Raw genomic sequence first — 17,023 nt, forward strand, 5'->3', positions numbered from 1 at the left:
ACTCATATGAAGATAGCACTGCTGTATTCAGTTTTTTAGGTTTCTTAACTTTTTTTTAGGTAATCGGTTTCCTCAAAATGTTTGAGTAGCCATGACTTATCCGGTTTTACAGTATAGAACGCGTGCTTCTTGGAACCGAAGAAAGTTCTCTCTGTGACGTTGAGATTTGCTTCACTGAAAGAGCTGGTTACAGCTAGCAAGCCTCTGCTTTTATACAATGAATGAATGAATGAATTGACAGATTTGATTTTGAGTATGAGCTGTATGAAGATGTTCTATTACTTTTTCTTGACACAGGAATCAGTGGGAAATGTTACTGTGGGTTGTTTTTCAATCATGGCCAACTCAAATTCCATTTTAAATAATGATCCATTAACCACAAAAGCCTGTGTTAACTCACTTTTCGAGGAAAGGGCTCTAGACAGACGAGTGAAATATTGATTTTATTTGGTACACATGAAAGTGAATGTGCACTCTATCGCATGTGTGTGTAGGCACATGCCTCTTTGGTTGTCCTCTGTTCAGCCAATCCTCTCACTTTAAAAGGGTAGACTCCTCTAAAATCCCGAGCGAATGCAGCACAAGGGGTGGGAAAGATCAACAGAGCATGCACCTCCTGCAACAACTCCAAACCAAACTCAACTGGATCCAAGCATGCCTATTTCCAAACTGTGCCAAGTGCAAGTCTTCACTTCTCTCATGATAGACATGCTAGTTATTTATACAATGCGTATTTGAAATAAATGTAATTATGCTTCTTGACGTTTCAATTGATAAGTGGATATTTAGTGAACATTGTATAGCAAAAATGAGTTCTCAAAATATTCCATATAACAGGTGTTTGAGAAAACGTTCAGGTAGGCCTAACTCCTGATGTCATGACCTAGGAGAAAACATTTCACATGTAAAATATCCTCTAATTACCAATAAAGGCATTCCATTGCCTCTTAACAAATGAGTAAATATTGGTAATAGTTTAAACCCCCTCTACAACTTCACCCATTCAAACTAGGAAACACATGCCATGCCTTCAGATGAATATGGTCATGCTCTCATTAATAATTGGTCGATAATGTTAAAAAGTATGTTAAAGTGAACAATCTTTAACAGTTGATGGTTGACAATATAATATATAACACTTGAGCCAATTCCACCTCTGTGCAGTTTTGTCCATGACGTGACGCACAACGCTCGGTGCCCAAGAGGTCAAATACCTGTTGTTTTAAATCTTCACCAAAACCCGAAGTCAACTCCAGTCCCTCTGTCTGTTAGTGCAAGTCACAGTCGTCGTAAACACCGGAGCGAGGAGCTAACGATGATGCAGCGGACTTTGTTTCGCAGGGGAGCGCTGCTGGCGCAAAAGGCGGCTGTGGAGGTATCGCTGCTCCCGATGAGCGCGCCTCTACAGCCGCGCCTTGACCGTGCCATGTCCTCGGTGACCATCCCGCCCCCGGAGTGCATCCTCCGGCCGCTCGAGGTTCCTTCCCGCTACCTGTTCGGACCAGGACCGTCCAACGTGCCGCCCCGCGTTTTAGCCGCAGGTGGTAGGGGAATTATCGGCCATTTGCACCCAGAAATGTACGAGGTAAATGTGTAACCTCTATTGCTGATATGTTCATTGTTTGATAACTATTTTGTACTTTTTGGCACCGCCAAAGGGGTTTCATTATCCAGCAGTTCTGTTATTTATAGACTACTCAGTGGGCCTATAAATTTATGGTCAATATGAAGGAACACATTTAGGATATTATTTGTTATTTCTAAATTGAGATGTGAATTAAAATATTATTATTATTATTATTTTATTTTTTTACAATTTATGGAATTATCAAAATAAGTCTCATGCGTATTTGTGAATGCGTCAAATAAGTATTTTGACACATTTTACCCTTCACAACTGATCTATCAACATTTGACAAAGGATTTAATGAACCACTCATAATTCACACTCACACATAATTAATCTATGTAGGCCTAGAACTGCAACTGTTTTATTCAACAATTTGACGCGTTGCTTATAGATCATGAACGACATCAAGAAGGGGATCCAGTACGCTTTTCAGACACAGAACAACATGACGATAGCGATGAGCGGCTCGGGACACGCAGCCATGGAGTGCGCCGTCTTCAACACGGTAGAACCCGGGGAGAGCGTGCTCGTGGCTGTCAACGGAATATGGGGAGAGCGAGTGGCTGAAATCGCCGAGAGAATGGGTATGTTTTACGCACGGTTTTACTCACGAGTTCAGCGGTCTCGAAACAAGACCAGTGTTTGCGAGTTGATGTAATTTGAGAACATTGTTTATGGTCTTGTATACATCTGTTTTGTCCGGATATTAGACTTTAATCTGGCTTTATTCCAGGTGCCAATGTTCACATCATGGTAAAAGCACCGGGTGGAGTTTTCAGCAATGAAGAAATTGAAAAGGTAATTGTTTGTTAATGCATTAGGCCTCCCAAAGTAGCATTCACATAGAGATTGCTCAATACAGGTTTCAATACAGGCTCCTCGGCAACTTCAAGGTCACCAACCCTTACCTGTGACCAATTCTACTTATACAGTGAGCCCCAAAAATATTTGGACAGTGACACATTGGGGGGGGGGGGGGGGGGGGTTTGTACTCCAGCACTGAATTTGAAATGTTACAATGACTGACAGCTTTAATTTGAGGGTATTTTCTTCAATATTGGATAAACCATTTAGAAATGCAGTGGTGTAAAGTACTTAAGAAAAAATACTTTAAAGTACTACTTAAGTAGTTGTTGGGGGGTATCTGTACTGTAATATTGATATTTTTGAAAAGTTTTACTTTTACTTCACTCCAAAAGAAAATAATGTACTTTTTACTCCATACATTTCCCCTGATACCCAAAAGTACTCATTAGATTTTGAATGCTTAGCAGGACAGGAAAATGGTCCAATTCATGCACTTATCAAGAGAAGTGGTCATCACCACTGCCTCTGATCTGGCTGACTCACTAAACACACATGCTTTTTTTGTATGTTTGAGTGTTGAAGCGTGGCCCTGGCTATCCACAAAAAAATGAGCGCCATCTTGTTAGCTTAATATAAGGAATTTGATACGATTTATAATTTTACTTTTGATACTTAAGTATATTTTAGCAAATACATTTACATTTGATACTTACACTACTGTTCAAAAGTTTGGGGTCACATAGAAATGTCCTTGTTTTCCATGAAAACATACATGGAACATACAAAATGAATAGGAAATATAGTCAAGACGTTGACAAGATTGTAAATAATGATTTTTAATTGAAATAATAATTGTGTCCTTCAAACTTTGCTTTTGTCAAAGAATCCTCAATTTGCAGCAATTACAGCCTTGCAGACCTTTGGCATTCTAATTGTCAATTTGATGAGGTAATCTGAAGAGATTTCACCCCATGCTTCCTGAAGCACCTCCCACAAGTTGGATTGGCTTGATGGGCACTTCTTACGTACCATACGGTCAAGCTACTTCCACAACAGATCAGAGATCCGGTGACTGTGCAGGCCACTCCATTATAGACAGAATACCAGCTGACTGCTTCTTCCCTAAATAGTTCTTACATAGTTTGGAGCCGTGCTTTCGGTCATTGTCCTGTTGTAGGAGGAAATTGACTCCAATTAAGCGCCGTCCACAGGGTATGGCATGGCGTTGCAAAATGATGGCCTTCCTTCTTCAAGATCCCTTTTACCCTGTACAAATCTCCTACTTTACCACCACCAAAGCACCCCCAAACATCACATTGCCTCCACCATGCTTGACAGATGGCGTCAATCACTCGTCCAGCATCTTTTTATTTTGTCTGCGTCTCACAAATGTTATTCTTTGTGATCCGAACACCTCAAACTTGGATTCGTCTGTCCATAACACTTTTTCCCCCAATCTTTCTCTGTCCAGTGTCTGTGGTCTTTTGCCCATTTTGATCTTTTATTTTTCTTGGCCAATCTGAGATATGGCTTTTTCTTTGCAACTCTGCCTAGAAAGCCAGCATCCAGGATTTGCCTATTCACTGTTGACGTTGAGACTGGTATTTTGCGGGTACTATTTAATAAGCTGCCAGTTGAGTACTTGTGAGGCGTCTGTTTCTCAAACTAGACACTCTAATGTACTTGTCCTCTTGCTCAGTTGTGCACCGGGGCCTCCCACTCATCTCTCATCCTCCCACTAATCTGTTTAGAGCCAGTTTGCGCTGTTCTGTGAAGCGAGTAGTAGACAGCGTTGTACGAGATCTTCAGTTTCTTGGCAATTTCTCGCATGGAATAGCCTTCATTTCTGAGAACAAGAATAGACTGACGAGTTTCAGAAGAAAGGTCTTTGTTTCTGGCCATTTTGAGCCTGTAGATGCTGATGGTCCAGATACTCAACTAGTCTAAAGAATGCCAGTTTATTTGCTTCTTTAATCAGAACAACAGTTTTCAGCTGTGCTAACATAATTGCAAAAGGGTTTTCTAATGATCGCGCCTCCATGCTCTGGACACTACGCTGACAGACACAGCAAACCTTCTTGCCACAGCTCGCATTGATGTGCAATCCTGGATGAGCTGCACTACCTGAGCCACTTGTGTGGGTTGTAGACTCCGTCTCATGCTACCACTAGAGTGAGAGCACCGCCAGCATTCAAAAGTGACCAAAACATCAGCCAGGAAGCATAGGAACTGAGAAGTGGTCTGTGGTCACCACCTGCAGAATCACTCCTTTATTGGAGGTGTCTTGCTAATTGCCTATAATTTCCACCTTTTGTCTATTCCATTTGCACAACAGCATGTGAAATTTATTGTCAATCAGTGTTGCTTCCTAAGTGGACAATTTGATTTCACAGAAGTGTGATTAACTTGGAGTTACATTGTGTTGTTTAAGTGTTCCCTTTATTTTTTTGAGCAGTGTAAATCTGCCGTTTCCAGCTACAATAGTCATTTACAATATTAGCAATCTCTACACTGTATTTCTGATCAATTTGATGTTATTTTAATGGACAAAAAATTATCTTTTCTTTCAAAAACAAGGACATTTCTAAGTGACCCCAAACTTTTGAACGGTAGTGTAAGTAGATTTAAAACCAATTACTTTTAGACTTTTACTCAAGTAGAATTTTACTTGGTGACTTTCACTTTTACTTAAGTCATCTTCTGTTAAGGTATCTTTACTTTTACTCAAGTATGACAATTGTGTACTTTTTCCACCACTGTAGAAATTACACTTGTGTATATTAAAGTAGTCAAAAGTTTAGTATTTGGTCCCATATTCCTAGCACGCAATGATTACATCAAGTTTATAACCCTACAAACATGTTGGATGCGATTTGGTTGTTTCAGATCATTTTGTACCCAATAGAAATGAATGGTAAATAATGTATTCTGTTATTTTCTTGTCACTTGTATTGTAAATAAGAATATAATATGTTTCTAAACACTTCTACATTAATGTGGATGCTACCATGATTACAGATAATCCTGAATGAATCGTGAATAATGATGAGTGAGAAAGTTACGGAGGCATAAATGTCATACCCCCCCCCCCCAAAAAAATACCGTTATTGTAATGGTGAGAGGTGTCTTGGGGGTATGATATTTGTGCATCTGTAACTTTCTCACTCATCATTACTCATGATTAATTCAGGACAATCCGTAATCATAGTAGCATCCACATGAATGTGGAAGTGTTTAGAAACATATTCTATTCTTATATTTTCTCTCCGCCTTCAAGAGAGGGGGTCACAAACCAAATGTGTCCACTTGGTGGGGTGTTCCCCAACCAAATCTCACTTATGGCCCCCAAAAGGCCAGAGCCTGCCCTGATTGCAGTCATATAGCCTATATATTAAGTTCATATAGTCAACATGACAAGGGCTTGGGTAACTATGGAGGGCATTTCGTGCCAAAAGTATTTTGTTTATCTGACTGCCTATCTCCTGTCTATCAATAGGCCCTGGCCAAACACAAGCCCGTTCTGTTCTTCCTCACACATGGAGAGTCCTCTGCTGGCCTCGCCCACCCCGTCGACGGCATTGGAGACCTCTGCCGCAAGTGAGACTCCGCTCCACCTCAAAACATACTGCAGTATATCTCCACTGTATTTCTGTCAGTTCACACAATAATGACAGCGGCTTCAAATTCAAGGCCTAAATTCCTCTGTCGTCTCTCTCCTCAGACACAATACCCTGTTTCTTGTAGACACTGTCGCGTCTCTTGGGGCGTCGCCTATTTTCATGGACCAGCAGAGTAAGACAGCTTCAGACACCTATGTCATTTTCAGTCTGTCTTTGTGTATGGGTGTATGATGTCATCGTTTTCTTGTCTTTGTAGATATTGACATCCTGTACACTGGCTCTCAAAAGGCATTGAATGCACCCCCTGGCACAGCACCCATCTCCTTCAATGAAAGAGCATGGTGAGGGTTTGTGTGTGTGTGTGTGTGTGCGTGTGTGTGTGTGTGTGTGTGTGTGTGTGTGTGTGTGTGTGTGTGTGTGTGTGTGTGTGTGTGTGTGTGTATGTGTGTGTGTGTGTGTGTGTGTGTGTGTGTGTGTGTGTGTGTGTGTGTGTGTGTGTGTGTGTGTGTGTGTGTGTGTGTGTGTGTGTGTGTGTGTGTGTGGGAAGAACGAGGGGGAATGATTGAACAGAGACCAAATGAATGTTTGAATTTTGAGAAATGTGGACTTTACACACTCCCTCTTGAAACTCCCCCATACAGCCAAAAGATGTTCAACAGGAAAACAAAACCAGTGTCCTACCTCTTTGACATGGCCCACTTGTCTAACTATTGGGGAAATGATGGTCAACCAGCCAGACTGTAAGTCTACAGTATTCTCAACGAACAGTACTTTGTTGTGAGAAAATCTCCCATCCTAACCAGGTGAAATAATAATACATAAATAAATAACAATCTTTCATTTTGCCCCGTTTCAGATACCACCACACAGGACCAGTGTCTGGGTTCTTTTCCCTGAGGGAAAGTCTTGCTATTCTTGCTGAGAAGGTGTAGTGGCTATTTGTAACCATTTTAAAACCCTATTTCATTTTTCTTATAGCCACAGTGGAGAATGAGCTGACTTTTTGTTCCTGCCGTGTGTAGTCCATGAATCCAAAAATGGAATGTCCACAGGTCTTTTGCCGTAAAAAATAAAGTTACATTTATTCCCTATCTTGGCTACAAAATGTTGCAAAAAGGAAATCAGAAGACGATATTTAAGCTATAACTTAAGAATTCTTGGATCAAACAATCGAACAATATCACGAAGACAAAGGAAGCACGGGCAAAAGACAATGTGGGCTCCAGCCAGCTATTCCCAGTAGGCCTCTGCGCCCATGACTATTTATGGCTATCTCCAGCCTGCAGAGGGAGGCATAGACACTTACAAGTGATTAAGATCAGTCTTACAATATGACAAACAATCAGAATGGCATATAAACAATAATAGAAATCTAATTTATACAAATAACAAAACCTGCTATTTGGCTCTTACTTACCGCCCCCTTATTGTATGTAACGTGAGGCAACAACAATTATCTAAACCTGTTTAGAAAAGAGCCAAAATGTGTGGGTGTATGACATGGGGTATGACATCATGTGTAGCTGATGCACTCTGCTTCACCACCTCAGATGGCAAACTCGCTGTGCTCTGACCTTTCAGACTTCTCCACCTTCTCACTGAAATCAGTGTCACAGTGGCTAGTCGGGTCCTGCAGGTCGATCAAGGAGATCCTATTGGCAGCGACCGGTACCTGTGTGTCACGTTGGTCACTGCATTCTCTAAGTGGACAGCTTACCACCCAATCCTAGTAGGGTCTTGACAGCATACGGGCCTTCTACTTGACTGTGGATCACCTGCCAGGGCTCCATTACTTGTGATGCAGTTGTTCCTATTAGCAATCTAATGTCAGCATGCATGTGACAGCTTAACCTCTCCCTGATATGGCCACTTGGACATCTCATCTTGTCTGGGAATGTTTTCCTTTGTCACTGGTAGGTTTTTGTGAGTGTAAACTTCAGGTAGTTTAAGGAACTTGTTGGTGTCAAGCCCACTCACCTTTGACATGCCTTTCCTGCCCCATGGTACGCAGCAGGACGTTCCTTCTTGTTGCTGTAACGTTCAGCTGCTGAGCCAGCTTGTCGGTGCAGAATGTTGCTGAGCTACCCGGGTCTAAGAATGCATATGTTAGCAATACCTCGTTTCCTTTGCTGGATTTCACATGAACCGGTATGATGGATGGAACAAATCTCTCTTCACCAACTCAATATTCCTGGTCCTCTTTTCTGTAGCTCCATATGAAGCACGCGAAGGTGGACTTAGTTGCACACATATGAGACGCCTACTACAGTCTCTGCTCACGTGACCCTTTGTCAGACAACAAAAAGCAGATGCCTTTCTCCTTTAGAAAAGGTATCTTCTCCCTACTCAACTTCTCCTTTAGTAATGGACACAGTTGCAGTGTGACCACCACTGCAGTACAGACAGACAGATTAACATGGGGTTTATGAGCTACAATTCACCTGGGTCTGTTGTGGTTGTTGCTTGAACCCTGACTCAGCGGTTGCTACGCTGGTGGCAAAGGTCTACTTGTGGTCTATGGGTTTAGCAAGGTTGTATTTGATGTTACCTCTGTCAATGTTGACACTTGGATGTTACCAAACACAGGGTCAGTAAATACTGTGTCTTGACGTGTTTTTTAATGAACTGAACTAGGTCACTGCATTTTGCCCAGCAGCTCCGTCGCTATTGTGGCTCACAGGCAGTGGACCTCCACCTTTCTCTTAGCTTGTATGGAAGTTTCATGACAAGTACTATCATGCTGGATGCAAGATCCTGTTCCTGCATGTAATCTATTTCCTCCATAGCATTTCAGCACCCTCTGAGATATAAAGCAAAGGCCTGCTGTGCTTTGGGGCCTTCAGCCTTGACCGTTATCCAGCCAAGGGCCTCCTCCATTATTGCAGACGCTATCTGATATTCATTACCAAAATTCTCTTTGAGCAGTTCCTTAGCTCTTGGGTAGCCTCTGTCATGAGCCATATGCTGACAGCTCCTGGGCTGTCCCCGAGTGTACCTCTCAAGAAAGTACATCCTGTCCTTAGCACATTCTATTCTACATTCAATGACATGTTCAAATGATCTGATGAAGATCTGTACTGCATGGGATCTTCAACAAACACAGTGATCTTCTGTGGCAAAGCAGAAAGATTCTGTTTGACTAGAATGGCAGTTATGCCATTTGACCTCTTTAAGATGTTAGGTTGTCATGTTCACCGTTGTCCTGTATGGTAGGGGTTCTTGCTTGCTCTCCCCTATGACCTCCATGTGAATGGGTCGGTTCAGAAGGTCTGCCTTGGCCCTGTCCATGTTAATGGCCTGCAGACTTGAGTTAGGGACCTGTGCAGCTGTATGGTCTCTCCTCTGAGCTTTGTGTGAATTAGCTTCACCAGAAGATTTGTTTCGTGCAACATGTTCTTCATAGGCTTGTAAACCTGGACTACCGTAAAACTTCCATTAAATGCTGAGTCTCAAATAGCCGCCTGTCCCTTTTAATAGCCGGACAATGGCACACATTTCAGTAAAAAAATGCCTGCTTCAAGTAAACGCCTGGTCCAAATTATTTGTTTAGGAGGTTATCATGAATTACTATGTATTGTTTACAAGGTTTAATTTGTTACATTAAATAATTCAGTAATGACTCCAAAAAATGATGGCAATCATCCGTTTTTATCGCCAATAAGAAACTGCCAGCCATTGGCTGCTAACAGCTGAGAACTGCTAGCTATCTGGCAAGCACAAAAACAATCAACTTCGGGAGTACAAGCCCCCAGAAATCGTCTGGTTGCCCTCTAGTGGCAAAAGTAAGAACTGACAAATGCACAGTCAAAGAGGAGAATAATTATTGTCAAGGGTTTTTATTTTTTTATAGAAGCATACTAAGACAAAATAAACTCAGCAAAAAAAGAAACGTCCTCTCACTGTCAACTGCATTTATTTTCAGCAAACTTAACATGTGTATATATTTGTATGAACATAAGATTCAACAACTGAGACATAAACTGAACAAGTTCCACAGACATGTGACTAACAGAAATGGAATAATGTGTCCCTGAACAAAGAGGGGGTCAGAATCAAAAGTAACAGTCAGTATCTGGTGTGGCCACCAGCTGCATTAAATGCTGCAGTGCATCTCCTCCTCATGGACTGCACCAGATTTGCTAGTTCATTCTGTGAAATGTTACCCCACTCTTCCACCAAGGCGCCTGCAAGTTCCCGGACATTTCTAGGGGGAATGGCCCTAGCCCTTACCCTCCGATCCAACAGGTCCCAGACGTGCTCAATGGGATTGAGATCCGGGCTCTTCGCAGGCCATGGTAGAACACTGACATTCCTGTCTTGCAGGAAATCACGCACAGAACGAGCAGTATAGCTGGTGGCATTGTCATGCTGGAGGGTCATGTCAGGATGAGCCTGCAGGAAGGGTACCACATGAGGGACGAGGATGTCTTCCCTGTAACGCACAGCGTTGAGATTGCCTGCAATGACAACAAGTTCAGTTCGATGATGCCGTGACACACCGCCCCAGACCATGACGGACCCTCCACCGCCAAATCGATCCCACTCCAGAGTACAGGCTTCGGTGTAACGCTCATTCCTTAGAAGATAAACGCAAATCCGACCATCACCCCTAGTGAGACAAAACCGCGACTCGTCATTGAAGAGCATTTTTTGCCAGTCCTGTCTGGTCCAGCGACGGTGGGTTTGTGCCCATAGCCGACGTTGTTGCCGGTGATATCTGGTGAGGACCTGCCTTACAACAGGCCTACAAGCCCTCAGTCCAGCCTCTCTCAGCCTATTGCGGACAGTCTGAGCACTGATGGAGGGATTGTGCGTTCCTGGTGTAACTCGGGCAGTTGTTGTTGCCCTCCTGTACCTGTCCCGCAGGTGTGATGTTCGGATGTACCAATCCTGTGTAGGTGTTGTTACACGTGGTCTGTCACTGCGAGGACGATCAGCAGTCCGTCCTGTCTCCCTGTAGTGCTGTCTTAGGCGTCTCACAGTACGGACATTGCAATTTATTGCCCTGGCCACATCTGTAGTCCTCATGCCTCCTTGCAGCATGCCTAAGGCACGTTCACGCAGATGAGCAGGGACCCTGGGCATCTTTCTTTTGGTGTTTTTCAGAGTCAGTAGAAAGGCCTCTATAGTGTCCTAAGTTTTCATAACTGTGACCTTAATTGCCTACCGTCTGTAAGCTGTTAGTGTCATAACGACCGTTTCACAGGTGCATGTTCATTCATTGTTTATGGTTCATTGAACAAGCATGGGAAACAGTGTTTCAACCCTTTACAATGAAGATCTGTGAAGTTATTTGGATTTTTATGAATTATCTTTGAAAGGCAGGGTCCTGAAAAAGGGACGTTTATTTTCTTGCTGAGTTTAAATGTGAAAGTGTGTAAATGATAACACAGTGCAGGAAATTAAGAAATGTATTAAAATGTTGGAAGTGAATGCTGGGATTAAACAATTAACTATGCAAATGAGCAAAAGCTGTGTGCATTAAGGAAATAGATACCTAGCTCAAATAGAAGCCTGTCTCTAGTACAAGTGCCTGTTGTGTTCAGTGATTTAAACAAATAAATGGCAGGCTATTAATAACATTTTTACGGTAAGCACATATGATTCACTGAGCCCTCCATGAGGTGCACTGAGCTCTCCATAATGGAATAATAACCTTAATGAATAAACCATGTTCATGTTTATTATGATGCAGTCCTATTAGCTGATTACTTTGAACATTGCTTCTAATTCTCTAAATAAATCTGGAAAAAAGTATTTACGAGCAGTTTCGGGTCTTTGCCTTTGTCTTCCCATAGGGGTTGGAGGAGTCCTGGAGGCACCACAGGGAGGTGGCAGGGTACCTCTGGAAGGGCTTGGAAGACATGGGGCTCAAGCTATTCATCCAGAACAAGGTAAAAGACATGCATCTGAAATCGCTCCCTATTCCGTGCGCACTACTTTTGTCCAGATGCTATTTTCATATGAAGTAGTGCAGTGTGGAATACAGTGCCATTTCAGACAGATTGTCAACAAACAATTTACATTCTACAATAATAGTGTCACTTTTTTTTAACACCCTCCAATTTCAAGGCTGGTGCAATTCCTTGGTCTTGAATTTCACAGAGGTGTGTCTAAATGTGGAACCGTGGTATTTTGTCCATGCAGGACCTTAGGCTGCCCTCCGTCACCACCATTGCCATTCCTGAGGGCTACAACTGGAGAGAGATGCTGCAGTACATCATGAAGCACCACAATATGGAGATCACTGGGGGCCTGGGGCCCTCCACTGGCATGGTGAGTGTAAAGGGAATGTTAAAGTTCTAGCTAATTGCCTATACATAACTACTAACATGAATATGTTTATTAACCATTGCATTTGATATGGGAGCTGAAACCCTGCCTGTAGAACCAATTGGATGGTTAGACAACCAATGTAGGGAAGAAAGTACCTTGTTGTTGTCAAGGCTGTCCCACTAAGCATTTGACATCAGGCGACGTCTTTTGGACCTCCTGTTTTGGTCCTCCATCTTTTTTTGGTCCGGAGCGGACTTGATTTCAACATCCACAGACATCCGGACAGGCCTTGATTAGCCCAAACATAGACATCTATAATTGGTTCAGATCTGAACTAATCATAGACATTTATGTATCACAAGTTTGGACAGCACAGTACAGAACAGCAGAGTACAGTAAATTACAGTACAGTAAAGAAAAGTATAGTACAGTAGAGTGCAGTACAATACAGTAAAGTATAGTGTACTGTATTGTACCCTACTTTACTCTAATTAACTCTACTGAACTAAACTGTACTCTACTGAATAAAACTTTACTGTCCTGTACCATACCATACTGTGTTCTACTGTACTAAATTATGACGTTCAAACTTGTGAAACATAGCCTAGACGTCTATGATTTGTTCTGATTTGGATCAGGTCCGCACTGACCAAATGTGTACTTGTTTGGGGGCGGAGCTCATTAGAATAATAAGAGACAACAGGTAGCCTAGCGGTTAGAGCGTTGGGCCACTAACCGAAAGATTGCTGGTTTGAATTGCTGTCAAGGTGTCAAGGTGAAACATCTGTCAATGGGTCCTTAAAAGCAAGGCACTTAACTCTTGACGCTGTACTACTATGGCTTACCCTGTTAAAAAACAACACATTTCACTGCACCGGCAATAAAACAACTTTATTTTATTTTATACCCAGCATGCTTTGCAAGTGTTTTGTTTTACATTTAGGTCATTCAACAGACGCTCTTATCCAACGTGACTTACAGTCAGTGCATTCAACTAAGACAGATAAATAACAACATATCGCAGTCATAACAACCGTTACTCAGAATGTTATTGTAGTTGAAGTGGTCTGTTGGTTTATTCTGAACATTATCGCTGCCAGTGTTAAAGCTTTTGAAAAAGCTGACATAAGTGCATGTGATGGATAGGAGAAATAATACATACGCTACTTAAACAAAAGTATGTGGACACCGCTTCAAATTAGTGGATTCGGCTGTTTCAGCCACACCCGTTGCTGACAGGAGTATAAAATCGAGTACGCATCCACGAAATCTCCTGAGACAAACATTAGTAGTAGAATAGCTTTACTGATGAGCTCAGTGACTTTCAACGTGGCACTGACATAGGATGCCACCTTTCCAACAAGTCAGTTTGTCAAATTTCTGCTCTGCTAGAGCTGCCCCGGTCAACTGTAAAGAGCTGTTATTGTTAAGTGGAAATGTCTAGGAGCAACAACGGCTCAGCCGCGAAGTGGTAGGCCACACAAGCTCACAAAACGGGACCGCTGAGTGCTGAAGCGTGTAAAAATTGCCTGTCCTCGGTTGCAACACTCCCTACCGAGTTCCAAACTGCCTCTGGAATTAACGTCAGCACAAGAACTGTCCATCAGGAGCTTCATGAAATGGGTTTCCATGGCCGAGCAGCCGCACACAAGCCTAAGATCACCATGCACAATGCCAAGCATCGGCTGGAGTGGTGTGAAGCTCGCTGCCATTGGACTCTGGAGCAGTGGAAGCACGTTCTCTGAAGTGATGAATCACGCTTCACCATCTGGCAGTTCCGATGGATGCCAGGAAAACGCTACCTGCCCCAATACATAATGCCAACTGTAAAGTTTGGTGAAGGAGGAATAATGGTCAGGGGCTGTTTTTCATGGTTCAGGCAAGGCCCCTTAGTTCCAGTGAAGAGAAATCTTAACGCTACAGCATACAATGACATTCTAGACAATTCTGTGCTTCCAACTTTGTGGCAACAGTTTGGGGAAGACCCTTTCCTGTTTCAGCTTGACAATGCCCCCATGCACAAAGCAAGGTCCTTACAGAAATGGTTTGTCGAGATTGGTGTGGAAGAACTTGACTGGCCGGCCTGCACAGAGCCCTGATCTCAACTCCATCAAACACCTTTGGGATGAATTGGACTGCGAGCCAGGCCTAATCGGCCAACATCAGTGCCCGACCTCACTCATGCTCGTGGCTGCAGCAATGTTCCAACATCTAGTGGAAAGCCTTCCCAAAATAGTGGAGTCTGTTATAGCAGCAAAGGGGAACCAACTCCATATGCAATCTTCAGTTGGCTCCTCTTTTTTTATTATTTTCTATTAAGAGGCATGATAAATTATTTTTGTGATACAACGTTTACTTGAGAGTGTATAGCAGTTTAAATTTGGCCATAGAATCACACATTTTTTCAATGTCTGTAAAATACATATTTTCAACGTCCGGAAAATATGTATTTTTCCCTTTCATTCGGCACCTAAAATGCACCTGATTTCAACGTCTGGAAAATACGTATCTTTGACATCTGTATAAGACATCTTTTCAACGTAATTTTGCATACTGGGGTGTCTTGAGCAATTATTTGATGGTTGAATTTCTCATGTGAGCGCTGTCAGTGATGTGGCCACCATTTTGTTTCACCCCAGGTGATACGCGTGGGTCTGATGGGATACAACTGCCAGAAGACCAATGCTGACATGGTACTGGCTGCCCTGGCCGATGCTTTGAAGAACTGCAAAAAGAGCAAGGCATAAAGAAAGTTTATTATGCCTTTTAATGCCCTAAACAAACATGCATTCGGCCATGCTGGAGGACACCTGGAATGAATGGACGTCAATCTGTGAAAGTATCTGTGAAAGTGAAAGTAGTATCACGGGTGTTTGTAAGCCCAGAGATTTGAAGCACAAATGTAAAAAGACAGATTCCGACATACATTCACGTGCAACTGCTTTCCTAATAGAGACTTTGTAATTACTCTAGATGGTAAATGCTCTCCAGGGAAAGAAAATAAAATATGTTTCAAAGAGTCAATAAAATATATACAATTCTGCATTGTTCCCATGTTATCTTGCATATTCAGGAGGAAAAATGGCCTTCAAAAGACAAATGATGTAAGTGCCAACACATTTAATCGCACCCCAAATAATTTTTCCAGACAGCATGATAAGAAAATGGTTGCTCATAGAAATGAACTTGAACAGAATCCACACTGCATAGGCTATATTGTACACACACACACACACAGGATATTTAGGTATAACAGGAGTGTAATCAGTTGCAAAACGGAAAAAACGTGAATTTATATTGGACAAATTCAGGTAGGTCCCTCCTCATTTGCTTCCATTTAAGAAACGTTTTGCAACAGAATAGGCGTAATGAATACGCCCCAGCTCACCTGACGAGAGCTCATGGGTGCATACATTTTTTTTAAATGTAAAAGAGTTTTGGAAAAGTTTTTGTTATTGCATTTCCTTTAAAAACAGCTCATATATGTTTTTGTAGATCATGTTATACACATAAAAATGGCATAAAAGCATAAAACACATTTTATCTCGACTTCCTACCGACAAAAGGACCAACAGCACGGACAACGGGTAAAGTATGTTTAAATATCATTTTATTCAACATTCTGGCTTGAAAAGACTTTGCGCTTTTTTTACAGCAACTTCTTTCAGACTGATATACATGGAGTAACCATGGTAACATTCTGATGTTTAGACAATATTTTAAATCTAAATTCCAACGGTGAAACATTGTATCACTACAATGTTGCAAATGAATGAACTGCTCTGAGTCTGGATGTATCTTCAATGTCAACAGCAAACCAACTCGATACAATTTAACTTGTGGATATACCTTTCCATTTTTTTAACATAAATTACTTCTGACATTGCTCTTCATGTAGGGTGATATAAGGTTAGATTCAAGATATCAACAACAAACGGCCCAAGCAACAGTTGTCTTACACTACGAGTGTATTTATTCACTATGATTGTATTCATAGGCTACGTTATATACGTGTCATGGTTGACTGGTAGGCTACGCAAATGACGCATACAGTGCATTCGGAAAGTATTCAGACCCCTTGAGTTTTTCCACATTTTGTTACATTACAGCCTTATTCTAAAATGGATTAAATAGTTTCCCCCCTCATCAATCTACACACAATACCACACAATGACAAAGTGAAAACAGGTTTTTAGAAATGTTTGCAAATGTATAAAAATTCAATAACAGAAATACCTTATTTACATAAGTATTCAGACACTTTGCAATGAGACTCGAAATTGAGCTCAGGTGCATCCTGTTTCCAATGTTTCTACAACTTGATTGGAGTCCACCTGTGGTAAATTCAATTGATTCGACATGATTTGGAAAGGAACACACCTGTCTATATAAGGCCCAACAGTTGACAGTGCAAGTCAGAGCAAAAATCAAGCCATGAGGTCGAAGGAATTGTCCCTAGAGCTCCGAGACAGGATTGTGTCAAAGCACAAACTTTTGTCAGAGTACCAATGTGCAGCATTAAAGGTCCCCAAGAACAAAGTTGGCTCCATCATTCTTAAATGGAAGAAGTTTGGAACCACCAAGACTCTTCCTAGAGCTGGCCACCCGGCCAAAATGAGCAATCGGGGGAGAAGGGCCTTGGTCAGGGAGGTGACCAGGAACCCGATGGTCACTCTGACAGAGCTCCAGA

The 17,023-nt window shown here is 42.1% G+C and overlaps 1 protein-coding gene across 1 annotated transcript; it reads left to right on the forward strand.

Annotated features, from left to right (window-relative positions):
- Positions 1-1,243: 1,243 nt before the first annotated feature.
- Positions 1,244-15,376, forward strand: agxtb (alanine--glyoxylate and serine--pyruvate aminotransferase b). Its single transcript, XM_055867145.1, has 11 exons — positions 1,244-1,585; positions 2,022-2,214; positions 2,364-2,428; positions 5,934-6,034; positions 6,159-6,229; positions 6,314-6,398; positions 6,699-6,797; positions 6,914-6,983; positions 11,856-11,951; positions 12,205-12,333; positions 14,973-15,376. Exons 1-11 carry the CDS (start codon positions 1,316-1,318, stop codon positions 15,078-15,080), a joined length of 1,287 nt encoding a protein of 428 aa, XP_055723120.1. The 5' UTR covers positions 1,244-1,315; the 3' UTR covers positions 15,081-15,376.
- The last annotated feature ends 1,647 nt before the right edge of the window (positions 15,377-17,023 follow it).

The sequence above is a fragment of the Salvelinus fontinalis genome, chromosome 17, assembly GCF_029448725.1.
Source record: "Salvelinus fontinalis isolate EN_2023a chromosome 17, ASM2944872v1, whole genome shotgun sequence".
Taxonomy (NCBI): Eukaryota; Metazoa; Chordata; class Actinopteri; order Salmoniformes; family Salmonidae; genus Salvelinus; species Salvelinus fontinalis.